The following is a 22,923-nucleotide window of genomic DNA, read 5'->3' as shown; positions in this document are numbered from 1 at the left end:
GACAGTGGTCAGACCAGCGCCTGTCCCCCGTGGCTGGGAGGGTTTATCTCTCCAAATCCCAGCCCTATAACACCTTGGGGAAGGGCTTACAAACCCCTTGCTGGGCTGTGGGGCAGCAGCATCACGTGGCCCCATTGCGGGGGCTCAGCCTCAGGACGCAGCCCCCAGCCCCACTTTGCAGAGTCCCTTCTCCCACCCCACAAAGGGCCATGGCAGGTCCCTGCCGGGGAGGACACAAAGCCACCCACACCCCCAACCCCACATCTCCTTACCATCGCTTATTCTGGGAAAGCAGCAAAAGGGGAAGAAAAAAAATAGCAATTTTTTGTAAATTATTGATCTTCAGGCCCTGGGTGCTAATCTGGAGTGGGGGGGGGGGGGTGTAGGCAAGTTGTGCTCTCCAGTGGGGTCCAAGGGGCCAAACCCCCATCACTGCTCCCCCGACGTGGGCGGCAGCGCCTCCCCCCCAGCTCTATATTTAAAAATTCAAGTTGCCATGACTACACAGATCAGCTCTCCCCCGCCCTCGGTGCCGCAGGAAAGCACCATGGACCCCGCAGCCCCCCCTCCTTGGCTTGCCTTTCGAGGGGTAAAAGCAATATAAACCCCCCAGACTGCCTCAGAGCCGAGCTTTACTCTGTCGTCCGCCGGGGTCCGGGCGAGACACAGGCGCCGTCACACCGCAGAAAACACACATTCATTTTATTATTATGGCCGCTGTGGAGGAGGCACGAGAGCAGGTTCATGTGCGGGGCCGGGGGGGTCCCTGGGGTGCAAACCCACCCCCACCATGGGTCTTCCTGCAGACGGAGCCGCCGTCTTGTCCAGATTGCTCCCCGAGGAGGGTCCGGCACCGGCTCGGGGCGCACCGAGGGCACCTCGTGTCCCGCCGGCGCTCAGCACGCGGCGGCGCGGGGCCCGCGCAGGCTGCAGCCCCTCATGTCGCTGGCCAGCCGCAGCACGGCCGCTCGCTCGGGGTCCCCCAGGGGCGGCCCGGCGCCGAAGGCCTCATCCTCCTCCTCCTCCAGGATGGAGCTGAGCCTTGGGGCGCAGCGGGCCCGCTCGGCCGGCGGCCGGTAGGGACACTTGGCGTTGAGCAGCCTGCGGAGCGGCACCAAGGGCACGATGGCGTCGCCCAGGAGCTGCTGCTGGACGTGGCGGAAATCGCTCTGTCTCTTGAGGCGCTTGAACTCGTTGAAGGCGGAGGCCGAGGTCTGGTAGAGGAGCAGGGCCATGGCGCGCGCCTTGTCGGCCTTGGAGACCAGCACGGCGTGGCAGCGCAGCACCACCGCCTTGTTCTTCACCTGGTGCCGGTACACCCAGGCGAACACCTTGGGGTGCCGGCGGTCGGCGGCGCAGTAGGTGATGCGGTGCAGCAGGTACGCGTGGCCCGGCCGGCGGGCCCCCTTCTCGCAGGGCGTCATGCGGATGCCATGAGGGCCCAGCGTCAGCGTCATCTTGGCCCCGCCGGCGCCCGCCTCGCTCTTGGCCCAGATCTTGCCCACCGCCTCCTCGGTGCAGCCCTCGCCCTTGGCGTGCAGGGTGACGGCGTTGCCCAGGTACCTCACCGTGTACGTCGGGTCCTCCTTGTTCAGCTCCACTTTCTGGCGTTTCCCGCGGAAGACGCTGCCCAGGCGCTCCAGCGGGCACTCGGGCAGCAGGTCCGGGCAGGAGCGGAGGAAGCCGGCCAGCAGCGCCGCGTAGCTCAGCCCCGGCCCCAGGCTCTTGCCTTTGCACTTACGTTCATTTTCCACCAGCACGAACTTGCTCCGGCGCCAGGGCAGCATCTCGGCTCCGCTCCGCTACCGCCGGCCTCGCTCGCCAGCAGCGGGACCACCCCCCCAAGCCCCGGAGCCGGTCTGGGGGGTGTCCCCGCGCCCCCCGCGCAGGGGGTGTCGTGCCCTACCCCGGCAGCGGGACGCGGCCCCGTGTCCGATCCGGCTGCCCACGGAGGAGGATGCGGAGCCGAGGAGCCGCCGCGTTCCGGGTGCCGCCTGCGCCTGATGCTGCGGGAGCGGCGGCGGCTGCGGGGACGCGGCTCCTCCGTGGGCTGCTCCACCTCCCCGAGCACGCGGGGAGCCGCCGGTGAGCGGCCCCCGCCGGTGAGCGGCCCCCGCCGGTGAGCGGCCCCCGCCGGTGAGCGGCCCCGTGCGCGCCCGCTCCGTGCCCCGGAGGGAGAGGAAGCCGGGGGGAGCCCAGCCCCCCATCCCCGCGCAGCAGCCAGACCCCCAGCGCCGAACCCACCGGCGTCAGGGGAAATTCCCTCATTTCCCACCCGGGTGGCGGGGGGGGGGAAGGGATGATTTGGGGAGGGTCAGATGATGGCTTCTAACACGGGAACAACAAAAAGGTGGGGGCTTCCCCCCCAAATCAATACGTGTCACAAGGGTGTGTGCCAGGATTTGCAGATCCTGCAGGTTTGCTGGCGTTTTTTTCCTCCAAACCTCCCATTTGCTCCTGTTATTTCCAAGCCAGTCAGATCTCCTTGCTTCTCCTCTCCTTTTGGGCTGAGCTGGCTTTTAACCTGTTGCTTTTATCTCTGGCCAAGGCCCTAGGACAGTTTCTCTCCCGGAGAAATGGAATGTTATTTTATTTCCCCATGGCACAGCTTGGGGGGAATTTTTTGGGGAGCACTGCAAGGTTTCAGCCCTTCAGTGGAGTCTGAGGCTCAGGATTCAGTGTCTTTGGCTCAAACCCTGATTTCCACCTTTTTTTTTTTTTTTTTTTTTTTTTTTTGCCATCTGGACATAAAGCAGGGAGACCCCTGGGCTTGGGGATGCTCTGTTTGCCTTGGGATTAAAAAAACGGAGAGGAGAAAGGGGTAGAATAACACCATGTTCCCCCACTTTCAGTCTGCTTGGGGAAGAAAATCAGAGTGGGGTGTTGCAGGGAACGGGAAGCCATTTCCCAGCAGCTTCCCAGATTTTCTGCAGTTTGAGTGAAGCAAATACAACCTTAAAATAGCAGCTTCACAGGCAGACAGCACCAGCCCCACTCTCTCACTGCCGCGGCCTTGACAGCCTTGTAGGATTTTGCAGCCAAAATAATAAAAAATGCATGAATTTGTCTGTTTTTCAGCTTTTCTGATGCAAACATGGGCTGTATGGTTTGCTCCCAGTGCAAGGATGGTTTTGGGGAGATGGCAATTAGGGAATTAGTGTTGATGAGGGAGATTTCTATCCATGCAAGCCTCTGTCTTTCATAATTTCTATTCTTGTTGACTGAGGTGAGGGCTGTGTTTACTTGCTCAGTGTTCATATTGAGAGGGCAGATGTGCACCCACGCTGGAAGCTTCTTTATTTAGAGATCCCACATTATTGGGGTCGGGGGAGCTGTGGTGTCCCTCTACCCTGGTTTGATCCCACAGTGCCACCCACAAGTTGCCCTAGGACTGGTTTTCCTATTTTCTAGAAAATAGGTTTTCCTATTTTCTCCCAGATTTTGGGGGGCAAGGGAGGCTCTGCACCACACTGTATATAGGAGAAAACAACTTGGATTTGCACTTGAAAGCTGAGAAAAAGAGTTGTGGGCTGGTTCAGGGCTGCCAATCCCTCCTCTCACTCACTGTCCTGGCAAATAGTGAACTGTCATTGCTGGGCTCCAGAGTGACCAAGCAACCTGGCAGTGGGTGGGAGAATGGATTTCCTCGTTATCCCTTGGACAATAGGGATCTCAGCATCCTGCCCTGACAGGTAGTGAACTGTCATTGCTGGATTCCAGAGGGAACAAGCACCCTGGCAGCGTGTGGGAGATGGATTTCCTGATTATCCCTTGGACAATACAGATCTCAGCATCCCAGATTTGGTTTCTTGGGGTGCCTGTGGTGGTCTCACTGTCCCATACACAGTTTCAGCTCCTGGAGTTTCAGCCCTATCAGAAGCCACTCCCAATTTGGATGCTGCTTCCCAGCCTGTTGTGGCTCCTCAGTGACCCAGCAGCAAGATTTGATGGCAAAACCAGCAGGTGAGGTCAAAATCCTCCCAAAATCAAACAAACTGGACAAAAATCCCAGTGATAAATCCCTGGGACCTGTGACAACCGTCCTTGTAGCTAGAAAATGGGGCAGGAAGCTCCTTGGGCAAGGGGAAAAATAGAGAAATCTTTAATTAAAAAGCAATTTGATGATCACCTGGGAGCCCTTTACCTTGTGTGGGCTGATTCCCATGGAAGCACCAGCCAAACTGAATTTGGACTCCAGCATGAGGGCATCTGAAATTGGCTTTTGACCTGTGTCTTCAGCCAGATTCCCCTGCTGCTTGTAGTTAGAAGACCTGGGAAAATATAATTTGTATTATATTTTTTTAATGCTTTTAATCTTATTAATTTATTTCCTTTGATCTCACTGATCAGGAGCTGTTGTTCCTTCCCATCAGGAATGATTTAAGGACATTTTCCTTTGGAGCCACAGAACCAGTTTTGAACTGAGGAGGAAAAAAACCTCCAGGATGGCGGCGGAAAAATGTTCTGCTGGGACAGAGAAAGGAGAAAGTAAATAAAAACCAGGAGAAAATGGAGAAAATGAGGCAGCAGGCAGGGAGAGGATGTGGGAATCCCTGCACACGGTGCTGTGGGGGCCAGGGCTGCCCCTGAGGCTGCTTCCCAGAGTTCAGCTCAGCTCTTGCAGGAAAATCACCATTTCCAGGCTTGCCAGAGCAAGGACTCAAGGGCAAATCCCTGCACCTGGAAGGTGAGATAAGGAATTCCCACTGAACACCCACACAGGGCTGGAATAACCCTTTGCCAGGAGATAATGAAATTTGAGGAGCCTGGAGCCAGCCCTGGGGCTGAGGATGGGGGGCTTGCACCCTCCTTGGAACCTCCAGGTGTTTTAGGGGCAGATGCCTGGGCTCAGGGGATGGTGTCTGGGGTCAGGGAATGAGCCATGGGGCCCCACACGAGCTGTCACCTCTCTCATCACTTGTCTGCAGGCGCCACAGGGTGTGATGAAGTCGTCCCCCATGTCACTGCCAAAGGAGAAGGGCACAGAGTCCTGAGGTCAGAGGAGGGGAGAACACTTGCAGAAGACCTTCATGCCTCGATAAATACAGAGCTGCAACAGATTTGCCCCCAATTTCTCCAAAAACACCATGCAAAAACTTCATTTCCCTCCCCAAACGACGGAGCTGCTGCAAAAGCAGCTGTCCCTGAGGAGCAGTGGGGACAGCTGCGTGCCGGGGCGTTATCCCGGCCTCCCGGCCAGCCTATTTTCCAGGCGAGGAAATATTTAACCGCAGCGTCAGCGGGCAGGGCAGGCAGCTGCAGCCATGCAGAGAAGCGGGCAGCACCCGCTCCCTGCTGTCCCCCCGGGCCAGCCCCAGGGTGACCATCTCCAGCTCCTGCTGCGCCGCAGCCGCGAGGCCAAAAACTGCGCCTATTGCCCCTATAGCCGCTTCCCGGTGGGAGCTGCGCTGCTCACCGCCGGAGGGCAGATCTTCTCGGGTAAGATGGGATCTGACACCCCCCCCCGGGATTTTGGGGAGCCCCCAGCCAGCCTTGGGTCACTTGTGAGGGTGTAGCGGGGCCGTGCCGGGGTGCTGGTGTTGTGTGTCCTCCCCCGCTGCCTGCTGGCAGCCGCCATCCCGGACTGAGCCAAAGATCACAGCTGATGGGAAAATAAATAAGGGAAGCAGGGAAAATGGCTTTTCTTTGTCAATTCCCTGGGGAGAAAGGAGCTGGTGGGGTTTGGAGAGGCTGATGCCGGGGTTGTGCCTGCAGGGTGCAACGTGGAGAACGCCTGCTACAGCCTGGGGATGTGTGCCGAGCGCGGTGCCATCCAAAAAGCCATCTCTGAGGGGCACACCAGCTTCAAGGCCATGGCCATCGCCAGGTGAGGGTGCTCTGAGAGCTGCAGTGCTGAGGGATGGGGTGGGGAACCAGCAGACAACCCCTGGGACAGCTGCTTTTGCAGCAGCTCCATCGTTTGGGGAGGGAAATGAAGTTTTTGCATGGTGTTTTTGGAGAAATTGGGGGCAAATCTGTTGCAGCTCTGTATTTATCGAGGCATGAAGGTCTTCTGCAGGTGTTCTCCCCTCCTCTGACCTCAGGACTCTGTGCCCTTCTCCTTTGGCAGTGACATGGGGGACGACTTCATCACACCCTGTGGCGCCTGCAGACAAGTGATGAGAGAGGTGACAGCTCGTGTGGGGCTCCATGGCTCATTCCCTGACCCCAGACACCATCCCCTGAGCCCAGGCATCTGCCCCTAAAACACCTGGAGGTTCCAAGGAAGGTGCAAGCCCCCCATCCTCAGCCCCAGGCTCCTCAAATTTCATTATCTCCTGGCAAAGGGTTATTCCAGCCCTGTGTGGGTGTTCAGTGGGAATTCCTTATCTCACCTTCCAGGTGAGCAGGGATTTGCCCTTGAGTCCTTGCTCTGGCAAGCCTGGAAATTGGGGTTTTCCTGCAAAAGCTGAGCTTCCCACAGATCCTGTCCAGCTCTTGTCTCCTTTCTGCACGGGAATCCCAGCACCCACACTTTGTTTTGGGGTTGTTAATATTTAATGGGTTGTGGGGCTCTGCTCGAGGGTCAGATTCAGCAGGTTCAGAGGCACTGGAGCACACAGTGTTGGGGTAAAAACACAGGATCTGAGCCCAAAATATCCTGTGGGGGAGGTAATGCTAATAAGCCAACCAAAATACATGTAATAGAGGGGGATGCTCCCTGTGGACCTGAGAAAATGGGGTATATGAGTAATTTGGGGAAGAAATGCACGTTCTTCCCTTCTTCTCCCTCATCTGGCTCTTCTTTCTCCTCCTCTAGTTTGGCACAGACTGGGATGTCTACCTGACCAAAGGAGATGGCACCTACATTGTCAAGAAGCTGGAGGAGCTGCTGCCTACCTCCTTTGGTCCTGAGGACCTGAAGAAGGTCTGAGCAGTGTGGCCACCACCAGCCTTTGCCCTTAGGCACAGGGGACAATGGTTTTCCCTGATTTTCTCAGCCTGTAAGCAACTTTTTGGGGACAACACAGTGGGAAATTTGTTTATACAAAGTTGTCTGTTCCTCTGTCTCATCTTCTAATTCAGTGTTGATTTGCAAGCTCCAGCTCCACCTTGCCCCGAGGAAATGGCAAAATCACATCATAGAAATTCCCTGTTATTAGTAAAAAATGCGTCCAGACATCCCTGTAGGCAAGGGAGGACATGGCTTTGGTGCAGAACTCAAACAGGCTTTGGTACAGAAACCACTCCTGAATAATGCAAAATCATTGCTTGGGAAAGTGCTGGATCCTTCAGCTGTAAAAAGAAGTGAAAGCAAGAGGGAAAAGGTCCATCAACCCCAGCAGTAATTAGTGACCCAATCCAGATTACGTGGATTGCAGGATGGTTATTGCACTGACCATGTCCTTTGCTCCTTTCTTTCCAGCTTGTTTTCCTTGCTTTTATTCTGTTTGGGGTGAAGAAGAGGACAAGTTTTTGGGGTCTTCTGGGGGGTTTTGTGCCTCCAGGATAAGGCCATTTCTTGATTGAATATTGATTTGTAATACAATGATAAATGAATTCATTACATTTCCCAACCAGAGCTGGGTTGAGCATTTCTGCCATGGCCAAGTGAAATAAAAGCAGTTCTGGTTTATCTCCTGCAGTTGTAGCAAGTGATGAAACACAGGGAGTGGGGTCCTGGGGCTGTCCTGGCAGGGCTGGGGGTGCTGGATGTGCCCTGGGAGCCTCATGAGGTTCAGCAGAGCCGAGTGCAGGGCGCTGCCCCTGGCTCAGGGGAACCCCTCAGTGTCTGTACTGGCTGGGGCAAGGAGAACACTCCTGCTGGGAAGGACTTGGAGAGGCTGGTGGATGAGAGGCTGGATGTGCCTCGGCTGTGGGGCTGATCCCACAGCACGGGCAGCAGGGAGGGATTCTGGCACAGGGTGCCCAGAGCAGCTGCGGCTGCCCCTGGATCCCTGCAAGAGTCCAAGGCCAGGTTGGACGGGGCTTGGAGCAAGCTGGGACAGTGGAAGGTGTCCCTGCCATGGCAAGGGTGGGACTGGATGGGCTTTGAGGTCCCCTCCACCCCAGATCAGTCTGTGATTCTGTGATTTGACGATTCCACGCACTGGGCTGTGCCCTGGCTGTTTCCAGGGCAGTGCTGTCGTCCATGCCAAAGCACTCCCAGCAGCGGCATCCATGACCTGCATTGCACAAGGCTTTACCTTGGTTGCACCCTGCTCTGTGCCCTGTTCCATGACCCATTCCATGCCCTGCTTGATGCCCCATTTCATCTCCCCTTCCATATCCTGCTTTATGCCTTGCTACATGTCCCCTTCCATGCCCTGTTCAGTACCACACTCCACGCTCCGTGTCTTGCTCTATGCCCCATTCCATGTCCCACTCCCATGCCCTGCTCCCTGCCTGTCTCCATGCCCCATTCCATGCCCGTTTCCACACTTCGCTCCACGCCCCATTCCCTGTCCCACTCCATGCCCCATTCCGTGCCCATTCCCTGTCCCATTACATGCCCTGTTCCCTGTCCCATTCCCTGCCCACTACCTGCCCCATTCCCTGTCCCATTCTGTACCCATTCCCTGCCCACTCCATGCCCCATTCCGTGCCCATTCCCTGTCCCATTACATGCCCTGTTCCCTGTCCCATTCCCTGCCCACTACCTGCCCCATTCCCTGCCCACTACCTGTCCCACTCCCTGCCCCATTCCATGCCCATTCCCTGCCCCACTCCCTGCCCCATTCCATGCCCATTCCCTGCCCCACTCCCTGCCCCATTCCATGCCCATTCCCTGTCCCATTCCGTTCCCCGCCCGTTCCCGCACCGTCCCCGTCCCGTGCCGGGGGCGTGGTTTCGCGCCCCGGTGGGCGTGGTTTCCGGGCGAGGCCTGTGGCCATTGGCCCGCTCTCGCCCCGCCCCCCGCGGTGACGCGCTGGTCATGGCGGTGCGGCTGCTGCTGGCCCGGGCCCTGCGGCTCCTCCCGCGGTGCCGCCCGCCCTGCGCGCCCCGCGCCCCCCGCCCCGACCCCCGCCCCGGGCCCGCGCCCGCGCCCGCCGCGCCGCCCGCCCCATGGCGGCCCTGGCTGGCCTGGCTGCCGGCCGCCCGCCGCCTCTTCCTGCGCGGCCCGGCGGGCGGGCTGGCGGCCGTTGCGCGGCGGGGCCGCGGCGGCGTCTGCCTGGCGCTGGCCATGGCGCTGGGCCTGGTGGAGCCGCGCCTGGAGGAGCAGCGCCGGGCTGAGGCGGCGTGTCGCCACATCCAGGTGGGAAGCGGCCCGGGGGTCCCGCTGCGCACTCCGTGAGGGGGAGGGAGGGCCTTGCCGGGGGGGAGGCGTTCAGTCACCTCCCCAGAAGGGCACGGGGAGTCGCAGGCCTCCCGACATCCTTCATGAGAGAGTGATCCTCGATGTGTGGAGCCCTTTGAACCGCCCCATGAGCGGCACAGAGTGTCAGTGCTGGGGGGAGCCGCATAGACACGCCCTCCCATGAAGGGTAGGGGGGTCCTTGCTTTGGGGAGTCCCTCACACACCCCCACTAAGGGTAGTGCTCATTGCTCTGGAGAAGCTGTCAGACATCATCCGTAAAGGGAAGGGGGGTTCTTGTGAGGAACCCCCTCAGATGTCCCCTCTGAAGGGGACGGGGGTGGTCACTGCTCTGGGGAGCTCTCCAGACTCCCTTGCTGAAGGGCAGAGCCGTGTTTGATGGAGCCCCTCATGAAGGGAAGGGGGGTCACTGCTGTGGGGAGCCCCCCGAGAGCCCCTGTGAAGGGCACACTGACACCTCCCCATCTCCCCCCAAGGAAGGTTGGGAGTGCTGCAGTGAGCAGCCCTCAGGCACCTCCCCAAAGGAGGGGTGCTGGGAGCAGCCCCACAGGCACCTCTTTCTCCCCAAAAATAGGGTCATGGGGGAGCCTCTCAGCAGCCCCTCATCACCCTAAAGCAGGTACTTTCAAAAGCAAGGGACCCTCACTCCCTGTCCCTCCACAGAGGGAGGGGGTCAGGGCCCTGGTTGGGGGGGTTTCATGTCCCAGGACACTGATGTTGATGCCCATGGGGACCCTGTGGCGCTGGGACAGGCCGTGCTGGCAGGGCACGGGGCATGGATGGTACTGAACTTATTTCCTGGGTAAAAATAGACCTCTGGTGCTCAGAGCCAGCTGTCACCTGCTCCACCGACCAGCAGACACATTCCTGAAGTTTCTTTTGAAGAGGATGCTTTCTCTCCTCTGTCCTTGCTGGGTTGTTCCATTTGCTGTCCCTGGTCTGTGTCCAGTGACACATCCCTAGGATGTCACCACTGCTTTGGGGCTGCAGCTCACGGAGAAGGCCACTTGTTTGTATTGGTATGGTGACAGGTGGGGCAGCACCAGACCTGTAGGATCATGAACTGTGATGAAACTCCAGAACAGCCTCCTGTGTGCTGTTTTTCCACATCTCTTGATTTTCTGCCCCAGCTCCCTCCCATCTTCACTCTTCCTCACACTAACCAGCCCTCACAGCTGACTGCCACAAAAAGGCCACTGTTTCTCCTCTTGCTGCTTTTAATTAATTTTTTTTTTAAATGCTGTTTGACTGGTTTGTTTATGGAGAGGGAGAAAAGTGTAATAATGCATCTGATTTCAGAAGTGTTCAGTTAAACTTCTCTTTACACAACCATGGAATCATGGAATGGTTTGGCCTGGAAGGGACTTTAAGGCCCATCTCTTTCCACCTCTGCCAGGGCAAGGACACCTTCCACTCTCCCAGCTTGCTCCAAGCCCTGTCCAACCTGGACTTGGACAATTACAGGGATGGAGCAGCCACAGCTTCCCTGGGAAAATATATTCTAGATTGGCAAATGACTCCCCCTCCTGGTTCCTCTTCTTCCCTTAAAAAGGGCGCCTTTAGAAAAGACTGGTTTAGGGGTAAATTTTATCATACAAAATATATGGCCTGCAGATGATCTTTTGTGTGGTTACAGTGATTTGAGCCCAATGCTTAGAGTCTGATTGAAACTTTCAGGTTGGACCATCCCACCAGGACGTGTAATACCACTGACACACCAAGTTCTCCTTCACTGGGAAGTCTGGGCTAACTGAGCAGGTTTTCCTGTTCGTGTTCCTTTCAGACCGTGTTTGTTGGGAAGAACAAGCCGCAGAAAGATCCCCTGAGCTCCTTGCGCTGGCAGGGCTTCAAGCTGGAGGAGTATCTCATTGGGCAGCCCATCGGGAAGGGCTGCAGTGCCGCTGTGTACGAGGCAGCCATTCCCTTCTGCCCTGCTCCTCAGGATCCTGCTCAGAGCAGCCCTCTCCCAGCCCTGCAGCAGCAGCCTGCCTCAGCTTCCCAGGGCGCTGAAGAGGAGCCTGTGGTGAAGCACCAACCGCAAGGGGCTTTTCCCTTAGCTATCAAAATGATGTGGAACATTTCGGTAAGGAGTCGGCGCTGAATCCCCTGTGTCTGTAGCTGGGGAATTCTGGCTGGAATGTTTAATACTGAAGTGTTGAAAGCACTAATTATGGAGTGCAGGATGAGTGTGTCACAACAAAGCTGTTGGTAGGTGAGACTGGAGATGTCGAGTGTTAGTGCAGAGCCCCAGAGCGAGGTAATTGGCATTCGTCATCCTCTGGAATCAGCACTGAGAGCTGCTGCTGGAGCTCTTGGGTATGGGGGTGATGTTTTGGGAAGAAAAGGTTTTCTGAGGCTGGCTCCATTGGAAAAGTCTAAGAAGGGGAAAGTCACTACTGCCAGTGATTTAGGAGTTGGTGTCCTGTCAGTGTCAGGACAGAGATGGGTTTTCTTCCTGAAGAGTCAGTAGTTTCAGGGTGCACAGTAACCTGTCTGCTGTGTCCCCTTGCTGTGCAGTGACTGTCCAAGATCTGCTCCAGTGTTTCCCAGCCTGGGTGACTGGAGATCGAGTTCCTCAATGTGGCTCTTCCATGTTTAAAAAAATCTACGTGGCTTTCCCCATTGATGTGACAAGTGAATATTTCAAGAGAATCTTCCAAAATGCGAACATCTGGAATCCCTTAGTCTCCAGATGTAGCCTGGCATTTAGCTGTGGGCTCTTCCACTTGGGTTTGGAAGTTGAAAGTGAGTGCTAAGGTGTAGTTTGGATTGCTGACAGTCAAGGGTGCATTTGAAGTGACAAATAGATTTCTTTCTGCAAATAAAGGCCTTGTGGCCTCCCTTAGTGAGATCTTTAAGTGGTTAATTGCCTTCCTTGGTTTTCAAGGGAGGGAAGTCCTGGAATCTGATCTCAGTCAACCCAGCTCCAGACGTGGTGCCAGCATCAGGATGATCTGCTCTCAGCTTGCTTTGGGACGGGGTGATTTCAGAGCTGGAGCCCACATGGGTGTGGTTGTTGTTGCAGGCTGGTTCCTCGAGTGAAGCCATCCTGGACGCCATGGGCCGAGAGCTCGTCCCAGCCACAGGCCTGGCCTTGTCCGGGGAATACGGAGCTGTCTCTGGCCGCAGGTATGGAGGTGCCAAGGTGCTGGTCTTATCCCTTGATTAATTTTGCAGCAATTTGTACTGTTAAGGAGGTGGACAGGGCTTTCTAGAATAGCTGCTGAAAGCAGGTAAACCTGGGGATTGTTAAGTTTTGTTGGCATGCAGGGAATTGTATTGCTAAAGTATGTGGTCCAGAGGAGGTTGAAAGGGTGCACCAAGAATTTGGGAGCATTTGTGGTCCCACCAGGGTCTAGTGGCTGTGCCTTAGCTTCCCTGTGTTGAAATGTGTTGGCATTTGCTGAGGTAAGGGCTGGAGGAGCCACTGGGTGAACACCATTTAAATTTGTATTGTGATGCTTTTTTATTGCACCGCTGCAATCGGTAACAGTTTGAGTGTATTAAACATCAAATGATTTCACTGTAATACAATTTGACTGTGAGGTTTGAGAACTGGTGTGGGATAAGATGGCTGCTGGACAGGTAGGTTGAAACTGTTTTAGTGCAGGAAAACTGGTGAGAAGGGAAATGGAAATGATTAGTGTGTACTCTTTGACCTGAGTGGGAAGTGAGCAAACAGCATGAAGGTGGAAAATCTCATGGAAACTTCTAAATTACCTCAAGTTAGCTATCATTTTGTTCAGAAATGTATCTTTTTTTTTCCATTTGAAACAATGGAGTCCACAGCCCAGATTGTCTGATTTAAATTTCAAATCCATCCCAGCTGCCAATACAAATGAATAATAAATGCTGTGCCCGTGGCTGGCTGGGAATGCAGCAGAGCAGCCAAAGGGATATTTGACATTCAGGGGATGAGAGATCTGTGTTGCAGACAAATAGGTAACCTGCTTTTCAGGGTAGGGAGAGCTTCCTGCCTCTGCCATAAAATAGAGGTTCTAAATTGATACTCCCAGCGTGAAGTTGACCTTTATTATGTCTAACAAAGTAATTGCGTTTGGGTGTTACTCTCTAGAGCTGCTGTAGCTGTTTTTGAATGGAGAAGCAGCCTGTGCCTGGCTCTGCCTTTGTTAGCAGCATAGAAGGGCTCATGGGGCTTGAGTGAAATGAAGGCTGCATGTTGTGTTTGAGGGTTTTTATCAAAGCTCTGTTTGTAGTGCAGGTAAAGCACCTAATTTCCTATTTGGCCATTGTGAATAGGGAAATCCAGTTACTGAAGAGCCTCTGTGACACCTTGGTTGGCTCAGTTTGCTCTGGGAGGCACTGGGGTTGATTCTGAGCTCTGGAGAAGGTGCTGGGAGATGCCTGTGGGTGCAGTGGGTCCATACAGGCTGTGGGTGCTCTGCATTCACCTGGGAAGTGCTGGGCTGAGGTGCTGGTTGGGAAATGGGCCATGAAACTGCTGCCCATGCTCTTGCTCAGTGAATAGATTCCAGGATGTGAGTGTCTGACTGTTTGCTTAATGTGCAGTCCTGTAATCCACCCTGTGCAGCTTTAATGTCTCTCTGATGAGGCTTCCAGTGCTGAGAAAACATGTTTGCTCTCTGCTGGGGAACCCTTTGGTGTGGAGGACAGGCCACAATAATGAAAAGTAGCTCCAGCAATAGCAGCAATGTGCCTGGGATCCATCAGAACCGACTGAGGCATTGGTGCAATCTGTGGTGTCTTTCCTCTGCACAGAAATCCTGTCCTTGGGAGGAAGAAGCTGCAGCCTCATCCGAATATAATCCAGGTGATCCGAGCATTCACGTCCTCTGTCCCTTTGCTGCCTGGAGCCTTTGCTGATTATCCTGACATGCTTCCATTGAGCCTGAACCCCAGAGGGATCGGTCACAGCCGCACGCTCTTCTTGGTGATGAAGAAGTAAGTGGAGAGAAAGAAGCTGGTTAATGTGACTTGGGCGCTCTGTCCCTGCAAAGCTTGGGTCTGGGCTGCTGCCAAAGAGCAGAGTATGCTCTTGGAAACGCCTCCCAGGACCTGTTCCAAGTTCTTGAGGTTCTGACTGTGCTTCCACAATGAAGACAAACCGTTCTTTGTAATAATTACCCCAAATTAAAGTGAGAAATGTGGAGTTTGTCCCTGTTTGTCTGCCCTTCTAAGCTTGAACTTCACCCCTAGTCTGAGCACACTGCTAGAGATGGAGTAGAATCAGTAATGAGATGAGCCAACAGTGAGGTTGAGCTGCCAGTGATAAGCCTCCAGGATGCTAATTCCCATTTTTTCCCTGTTCTGCCTAGCTACCCCTTCACACTGCGCCAGTATCTGCAGGAGAACACTCCGGATGTTCGCCTCTCCACAGTGATGATTCTGCAGCTCCTGGAAGGCGTGGACCACCTTGTTCGACATGGAATAGCACACAGAGACCTCAAGTCTGACAACATCCTGGTTGAATTTGATTCTGGTACGTAGATCCCTGAGGATAAATGCCAGTTAATTCACAGAAGTGATTTGATCACATTTGTATTCGGGGAGGTCTCACCCAGCTGCGTGTTTGGGGGAAGAAGCATCAAACCTTTTGAATAATCTCAGGTTTAGTTTTTAGCTTAGTATTTGCTGTGAGTGCAGCAAGTCATTGATCCTGTCTGTGCTTGAGGTTTTGGATCATTAGCATGGACACAGTGTATTGCTGAGATGATGGATTGCATGAGCACAGCCAGCATTGACTGGAGCATCCGGGAACGCCACATTTGGGATGCTGCAGGAGCCTTTGCTTCAGGCTCTTGGTTCTGTCATCTTTCCCAAGCCAGAGAGTACAGAGAGCCTCTTAAAATCCCACCTTATGGCCAGGTTAATGGTGCTTGCACCCTGGGATGATGAAACATGGGTTGGGAGGGAAGGGATCCAGCATTTTCTTCTATGTGTTCTCCTGTCAGCCTCTAACAGCAGTTTTAATTACCTGAGCTCTTTTTGGGTGTGATTGAGATTCAAATTGGCAGGAGCAATAGGAGGCAGTCAGATCTGTGTGATTAGGAGTGGAAGAATTTGGTTGAAGACTATCAGGGAGAGAGAGACACAGAGAGACCACTGGAATCCACCCTGCCTTCCTGGAGACCAGCCCAAGAGCTGACAGAGGATTCTCTGTTCCCCAGGGCTCAGGATTTAGAATCCTAAAATGATGGAATGGCCTGGGCTGGAAGGGACCTTAAAGCTCTTCTCATTCCAGCCCCCTGCCATGCACAGGGACACCTCCCACTAGACCAGGTCACTCTGCTGAATGTCTTTGCCCACAATCTAATGAGGGGATCGAATTCCCCCTCAGTTAGTTTGCAGAGGACACCAAGCTGGGTGTTGATGTGATGTGTTGTTTGGTGCTGCCAGGTCCTCCCAAACTGAGCCCTAACTCTGGCAGCTCTGTGTTGTTCACAGCTGGCTGTCCCTGGCTGGTCATCACTGACTTTGGCTGCTGTTTGGCGGATGAAAACATCGGCCTGAGGCTGCCCTTCACCAGCTCCTACGTGGATCGGGGTGGCAACGGCTGCCTTATGGCACCTGAGGTAAATCCCTCTGTAGCAGTGCTTTGTGGTGCTGGTTTTCTGCTTGTCCTGTTGTTGGGGCTAAAAGTTTTGGTGGCATAGAAGGTTTGTGTCCTACCTTGAGTTAGGCTTGGTAAACATCTCTGCTGAACTATGTCAAATAGACACTGTGAGCTCTAACAGGTGAAATGTAATCAGTTGGTGTTAAGAGGCAGAATCAGCTTTTCCTTCCCTCCCCCAAATTTACTTTGTAATATTTATTCAGGCTCCTTTCCATGTACCTATTAAGAATTTTATGCAGCCGTTGCAACAGTAGCTTTTGGCTAAAGTTCAAGACTGTTGTGAAATTATTTACAGTTCCTTTTTATTTCTTTGATGATAAGAAATAATAAAAGCCAAGACACCCTTAACTGTCTGCTGGACCTGGAGCACCTTGCTGTGGTGTTGGTTGTTCATCTGCAGGTCTCCTGTCTCCATAATTCCAGCAGGAGATAGCCCTTGGAATTCTGGGAGTGGTGGTCAGGGACAACAGCTAAAGCCTCAGTGCAATGTTCAGACTCCTCCCAGCATCCCAGTGGGCTGAGCAGTGCCAGAGGCTTAGAGCATGCCAATAGGGAATATTTACAGGTTCAGATGCAACTCACCTTTGGGTTCAGTGTCTAAGTTTATTACAGGGAAAATGCAGGTTTGAGCATTAAAAATTGAATTTCAGCATAGAGGCTGCATTCGAGCTGTTTATTTGAGTAGCCCCCTCTCTGTGGCAGGTGATCACAGCATCACCTGGTCCAGGCACGGTGATCAACTACAGCAAAGCTGATGCTTGGGCTGTTGGAGCGATTGCCTACGAGATCCTGGGCCTGGCCAATCCTTTCTATGGCCACGGGGACTCCAGTCTGGAAAGCAGAAGTTACCAGGAGGACCAGCTGCCAAGCCTGCCCAACCACGTGCCCTTCGAGGTGAGGCAGGTGATAAAGGTGCTGCTTCAGAGAGATCCCAACAAGGTAAGAAGCTGTTGCCTTCAAGATATCCTCTTTGGGAGTACCCCTGGCAGATCTTTTTACCCTGGAGGGCTGTGGGTACAGGGGTTAGGCCAGATCTCACTGCAGGATCAAAGGATGACATATAAGTATCAAAACCAAAAAAGTCTTCACTGAGTGGTGCTGAATTATTTCAGATGTTTGTGTCAGGACCAGACCTCACACTGGAGGGTTCCACACAACATTATATATGTACAGTAGTAGTCTGAAAGAGCTTTCTGATTCACAGGGTGTTGCCTTTGGGGGGGCTTCAGGGAGTTTTGGAGGTGCCAATGCTCCGTGCTGGTGATGTGGCCGAGTGTAGCAGGATCAGCTAATCTCCCTCCCCTTCCCTCCCCTTCCTCTTGCAGAGGTTGTCTGCGAGGGTGGCTGCGAACGTGCTGCACCTGAGCCTCTGGGGTGACAGTGTTGTGGCATCCAGGACCCTGAAACCTGACCAGATGATCGCCTGGCTGCTCTGCCAGTCTGCAGCCACCCTGCTCACCAACAGGCTGGCAGACAAGAGCCAGGTAGAAACCAAAATGAAGATGTGCTTCTTGGCAAACCTCGAGTTCGAAGACCTCTGGGCAGCAATATTCCTTTTGCTGGCATGGAGAAGCAGCTCTGGGTGAAGGAACCACCTGGAACACGAGCATCCCACATAAATGGCACTTTCTAAAGGCACTTAGGAACCTGTCCTTTCTGTCTGTCTGCAGTCCTGTAGTGCTTTAGAGAACAAGCTGCAGGCCTGTGTTTAGGAGCTTGAGTTTCTCTCTAGCAAGTGTTAACCACGCTGCTTTTGTGTCCCTGCTAGAGGAGATGCCCTTCTTGCTTCCTTACCCTCTGGGGGGACGGGAGTGTGGACCTTGCAGGTGTCCAGAGGTTTGTGGTTGGCTTTCCTCCCGTTTGGGAATTAATTGACTTGTAAGTTGTGTGTTGAGTGAAGCAGATTCCTTTCAGAGGGGTGACTGGGAGGAGGCACTGTCTGGCTGCATTTTACAGAGAAACAATTTAACACACAGAAATCCAAGCTGACAAAGGGAACTGCAGTCTCTGTTCTTGGGGTAACCATGGTGGTTTGAAACTCATTTTCTTCTGAGCTGTGAAATGACAGCCTGAAATCTTCCTGATGAGGTGCTGCCTGGTAACGTGAGCGTCAGCAGCAGTAAAAACCTCGCAGTTGTATGCAGAATAGTGGAAGCACATCATCCTCAAATCCCGCTTATCCTTGTTCTTAACTGTTGTAGCTCTGTGGTGGTGGCTGCCCCAGGGTCCAAGGCTGAGTCAGACTCTCCAGTTAGGGATAATGCTCCAAACAGAGTGAGGCTGGGCAGCAGCCCCTGCTTAAAGAGCTCAGTGTGATGCTCTGCTCTTTTACCTGTCTGTGTTTCCTTCAATGAAATAATATCCTTTGGTGTGGGGGACAGAGACATTGATCTTTAAATAACAACAGCCATGTTTATGAAACAGCATTCAATTTCATGGCTATAATTGTGTTTAGAGGAACTTGGGGAGAAAGTTATTTATGCTTGTTGCACAATAAATTAAAGATTTAATGTGGCTGTGGCTGCGTGGGTTCTCTCAATCCAATTTGGGCTGTGGAGCATTGGTTCCGGGGTGTGTTAAACGCAAATTCAGCTCTTTCCAGTGCTAACTGTGGAACACGGTGTTCTACTCCAAGGGGAATTTCCCAAAGAGGAACAGACCTTACCCTAGGGATGTGTTTCGTACTCTGCTGTGTGGTAAATCACTGTCTGCTCCTGCAGTTTCCAGGTGGATGACAGTGGCTGATACCCCTAATCATCACAGGGTAACCTGCACTCAGGGTTCTGCACATTGTTCCAGTGCAGCAAAGAGCACAGGGCCTGGGCAATTGGGGGAAATGAGCTCTCGGGGAGAAAGCTGCAAAAAAAGGCCTTTGTAACACTGATCTGACCCAACCAAAGTGTCTGCTGCTATTTCTTACATTACTGAGCTCTTGCAGTGTGTTTCTGCTGTTTTTGCTTTCTGTGTGCCTGGGTCTGGCAGTGAGTCCCATGCCCCGAGCCCTGTGGAGCCTTTTGAGGAGTAAATGCTGTTGCTGTGTGGTGGATCTCTAAGCCCTCTTCCTGCCATGAATGTAATTCCTGTGCCTTTTCCTCTCTCCCAGGTCCTGTCTCTATAAAAATAGGGAGCGGAATTATGGGCTGGGGCCATCCAGTATCAAGTGTGTTTGTATTTGCCCAACCAGGGTTTTATCTGCACTGATTAACTCCACTCATTGGAAACTTGCTTTCCCTGAAAACTGTTTCAATTCTGTCCTCAAAAATGGCCTAAAATGCTTGTCCTGCAGCTTGTCCCTCAGGTCCTTAAATCCCTGTTAATGCTTCCCCTGTTGCTTGCATTTTGTCCCCCCTGTGGTTCTGCTGAGGTCGGACTTCCCTTTTGTTTTCTTTCCCTTCTGCCTTCCGCTAACGAGACATTTTTATGATTTTTCAGCATTCTGGGTGCTTTTGTGGCGTGCAGGTTAAAAGTACAGGCTGTTAATGCAACAAATGCTACTGTGCTGTCTGCAAATGCCCAAGGGGAGCAAACTGGGACATCTCCCAGCATGTCCCTCCCACCCTGTCCCACTAATCCCTGCACAGGTTCTTGCCCCTGTGTTTGTTCCCAGTGTTTGCCAGGACTATGCCATTGGGAAAGGGGTTGCTTGGGAGGGTGATTGTGGAGGCTGGGCTGGATTTCTGCCCTTCCCTGGGCAGTGCAGTGTCCAGTGCACTTTGATCCCTGGAGGGAGGCTTGGCAGAGGCAGCTGGCACTCTACCCAAGCTGGGAACGGGCTCCACAGCACGCCTTGCTGCGTTCCCAGTGAGAGAGAGGGTGGGAGTGTGTGGGTCAGGATGAGGCCTCTGCTCTGGGCTGCCTGCAGCCAGCTGCTGCCCAGGGCAGCTGGGCTCTGTGCTCCCAAGCCAGCTGTGACCACCATGGTGACAGCATCACACCACAGCCTGCGGCCTCCAGCCCTTCTGGCTGCCTCCAGTATGTCTGCAGGGCTCCTCCAGCCCCTGCTCCCAGGGAGCAGAGCCCCCAGCTGCTGGAGCTCGCAGTTCAACGTGCCCCCCAGTGCCCTGCTCGTGGCCCGGCCTGTGGGAATCTGCTCCATGATGAGGCTTCCCGTGCAGGCGTCTGCGGAGGGACTGGATGTGGCGTTTGTGGGTGTCCCACTGGACACAGGCACGTCCAACCGGCCGGGAGCCAGGTAAGGGCCAGCCAGGGAAGCTCATGCTTCCCTCTGGCCATCGGGCACGGCTCTCCTGTGGTGAGAGGGGTGCTGGGGACAATGCCTGGTGGCATTTCCCAGCCGTGTCACGGCCCAGGTTCGGCCCGCGTCAGATCCGCGCCGAGTCGGCCATGCTGAGGAGGTTCAACGGCAGCACCGGGGCCGCGCCCTTTGACTCCCTGCGGGTGGCCGACATCGGGGACGTGAACGTGAACCTCTACAACCTGCCCGACAGCTGCCGCCTCATCCGGGACTCCTACCAGGAGATCGTGGCCTCGGGCTGTGTGCCCCTCACCTTGGGTAGGAGCCCCGGTCTCCCTTCCTGCCACTGCGTCCTGGCTCTGCCAAACTCCCTCTGCTTCCTCTGTCATTCAATCCAGCCTTGGCAGAAGGCGAGTCATGCATCTGTTCCCTGCCTGGGCTGTTGTGCTGTATCATGGGTAAATTCACAGGCTCTCACTGAACAGAATGTTCTGTGATGCCTCTTCCTTTGGGTTAAAAATGAGGAGGATGGGTCCGTCTGCAAATAATACCATTGACATGTTTTTGGTGTGCTGTTGAGCAGGACCCAAAGCAAGAGCAGGTGTTTTCCCTTGTGTCCCTCCAGCTGAGCGAGCACCAGGCTTTGCACGAGACCTGATTTAGGTGCGTGTTCAAGTTCGCAGCTGTTAGTGCTTGGCATTAGTGCTGCTGAAGGCAGTGAGTGTGTGGAGTAACGAGGGGCAAGTCACCAGTTACAGAGTCCTAGAAGCTGATCAAATATCTATTTATAAGCCCAATCAAGGATCCTGCTCCAAGGCTGTCCCTGCTGGCAGTTCTGCATACCTGGTCCTCCCTAAAAGGAAGACCAGGAGAAGAGAGGACCCAGGAGAGGAAGCAACCTGCACATGGGAGTGTTAGTTTTCCTTTGGCAATGAAGCCCGGAATGAATAAGTGCAGGATAAATGCAAAGAGGGGAAAAAATACTTGGGAGAAAAAGTAATGAGCACTGAGCAGCTCCTGTAGCGTATTTCCCCTCTTCCCTGTGTCTTCTTGCAGGTGGAGATCACACCATAACATACCCAATCCTGCAGGCCCTGGCGGCAAAGTAAGTTTCTAATCTGGAGATGGAGAGGAAGGACCTGGGAAGGAGCCTCAGCAAGGCTCCAGGTTTGCTGCCCCTGCTGTTGGCAGGGCCACCTTGCACGGGACAGGACTAGCGTGGCCGCCGTGTCTCGAGCAGGCACGGTCCCATGGGGCTGGTGCACGTGGATGCTCACACGGACACCGGGGACACGGCCCTGGGGCAGCGGATCTACCACGGGAGCTCGTTCCGGCGCTGTGCGGAGGAAGGGCTGCTGGACTGCGCCCGCGTGGTGCAGATCGGCATCCGAGGCTCCTCCTATGACCCAGATCCCCACAAGTACTGCCGGGAGCAGGTAAACTGATCCGCGCACAGAGCTCTGTGCTCCCCCTGCCATAAATACCACGTCAGTAACGATTACTTGGCTTCAGACGGGAAATAAATGCATTTTTTGCCTCTTGTTCCATGCCAGCGGCTTGTCTGCAGGACAAGCACTCTCGGCTCGCTGAATGTCAGCTGAGTGGGGAGTTTGTGTGTGAGGGGAGTGGAAGGTGTTTCCCGGTGCACTTCTGCAGCTTGGCCCTGGAATGAGGATTGTTCCCGGTAGATATTCCCCAGCAGGGCAGGGGATGCTCCTCATCTCCCCCCCTTTCCCTGTGCTCCCGCAGGGTTTCCGCGTGGTCCCAGCTGAGCAGTGCTGGATGAAAGTCCCTGGAGCCGCTGATGAGGGAGGTGAGGGCGCAGATGGGGGAGAGGCCGATGTACATCAGCTTCGATATCGACGGGCTGGACCCCGCCTACGCCCCGGGCACCGGCACCCCCGAGATAGCCGGGCTCACACCTGCACAGGTGAGGGACACGCTGCCCTGCCCAGGGGGAAAGGGCTCTTTTGCTCCCTTAAAGGAGGTCGTTTCACCAGCACTGCAAAGTGGAAGTTAGGGAGGCCAGGAAGTGTTTCCTCATGGTGGTGAGGAAGGAAAATGTGGAACTGATGTGATTTCATCTGTAGAGGCTGGGTTTCCTTTCTGGAATATGGGGAAAGCGGAGCCTGGACCGGTCTGTTTGGTCAGATGAGTTTCTTGATCCCAAATCCATGTTTTTCCCTAGGCTTTGGAGATTATTCGTGGCTGCAAAGGCCTGAACATAGTGGGGTGTGACCTTGTGGAAGTTGCACCAATGTATGATGTCTCTGGTGAGTCTGACGATGCCTGAGGGCAAGACAAGTGCCTGGCACAGGTGCCTGTGGGTGAAAGCTGTTGGATATACACAGATTTCCTTTCTTCGCTTGTTTTTTTTAGGCAATACAGCCCTCCTGGGGGCAAACCTACTGTTTGAGATGCTGTGTGTCCTCCCAGGAGTGAAGACACTGTGAGGGCACTTCCCACCTTCCCTTCAGACAGCTGCAGCCAGCATGGGTTTTGCAGCATGAAATAAATGCCATTTACTACTAGAAAATGTATTTTTTAGCTGGGAAACATTTTTTAGCTGGGAAACTGTAGGGAACAGGCTAGACACCCCATTTAACTGGGGTCTTGAGCTTTGGAGCTGGCCTGGGAAAGGCACAGATGAGGCTAATGCCATTTTGCCTCTGGAATGATTCACCCAGCTCACAGGGCTCCTGGAAAAACTGTCACTGGTGAAAGATTTGTCCCATTAGGATGCTGCAGCAGGACAATGAATTTGGAAGAGGGGAGGACATGGAGGGAGCCTGAGCCTCCTGCTGAGAGTAGGGAGATATTTGTCTAGATTGCCTGCTGGTGGAATAACCAGGAGTTGCCTATGGCAGGAGCAGTTTA

General features: G+C 54.2%; 4 protein-coding genes across 4 annotated transcripts; 3 read left to right on the top strand and 1 right to left on the bottom strand.

Moving 5' to 3' along the window:
- Window positions 1-732: 732 nt before the first annotated feature.
- On the bottom strand, window positions 733-1,999 carry FAM43B (family with sequence similarity 43 member B). The gene has a single exon (XM_058818878.1). The coding sequence runs from the start codon at window positions 1,785-1,787 to the stop codon at window positions 897-899; it is 891 nt and encodes a 296-aa protein (XP_058674861.1). The 5' UTR covers window positions 1,788-1,999; the 3' UTR covers window positions 733-896.
- Window positions 2,000-5,247: 3,248 nt separating this feature from the next.
- On the top strand, window positions 5,248-7,566 carry CDA (cytidine deaminase). The gene is made up of 4 exons (XM_058818855.1): window positions 5,248-5,439; window positions 5,716-5,827; window positions 6,071-6,128; window positions 6,761-7,566. The coding sequence occupies exons 1-4, from the start codon at window positions 5,265-5,267 to the stop codon at window positions 6,872-6,874; spliced, it is 459 nt and encodes a 152-aa protein (XP_058674838.1). The 5' UTR covers window positions 5,248-5,264; the 3' UTR covers window positions 6,875-7,566.
- A 1,309-nt stretch (window positions 7,567-8,875) lies between these two features.
- PINK1 (PTEN induced kinase 1) lies at window positions 8,876-18,361 on the top strand. The gene is made up of 8 exons (XM_058818671.1): window positions 8,876-9,196; window positions 11,040-11,339; window positions 12,282-12,385; window positions 13,997-14,179; window positions 14,554-14,717; window positions 15,683-15,810; window positions 16,554-16,790; window positions 17,177-18,361. The coding sequence occupies exons 1-8, from the start codon at window positions 8,876-8,878 to the stop codon at window positions 17,435-17,437; spliced, it is 1,698 nt and encodes a 565-aa protein (XP_058674654.1). The 3' UTR covers window positions 17,438-18,361.
- A 1,309-nt stretch (window positions 18,362-19,670) lies between these two features.
- On the top strand, window positions 19,671-22,574 carry AGMAT (agmatinase). Its single transcript, XM_058818890.1, is given in 8 exon segments — window positions 19,671-20,043; window positions 20,162-20,364; window positions 21,103-21,151; window positions 21,287-21,482; window positions 21,796-21,831; window positions 21,833-21,976; window positions 22,235-22,319; window positions 22,426-22,574. Coding segments are annotated over 8 exon segments (1,146 nt in total). The 5' UTR covers window positions 19,671-19,684; the 3' UTR covers window positions 22,500-22,574.
- Window positions 22,575-22,923: the final 349 nt, after the last annotated feature.

Source organism: Ammospiza caudacuta, chromosome 22 (assembly GCF_027887145.1).
Source record: "Ammospiza caudacuta isolate bAmmCau1 chromosome 22, bAmmCau1.pri, whole genome shotgun sequence".
NCBI classification, from domain to species: Eukaryota; Metazoa; Chordata; class Aves; order Passeriformes; family Passerellidae; genus Ammospiza; species Ammospiza caudacuta.
Note: the sequence above shows the minus strand (reverse complement) of the source record. Positions and strands in the feature narration are given on the sequence as shown.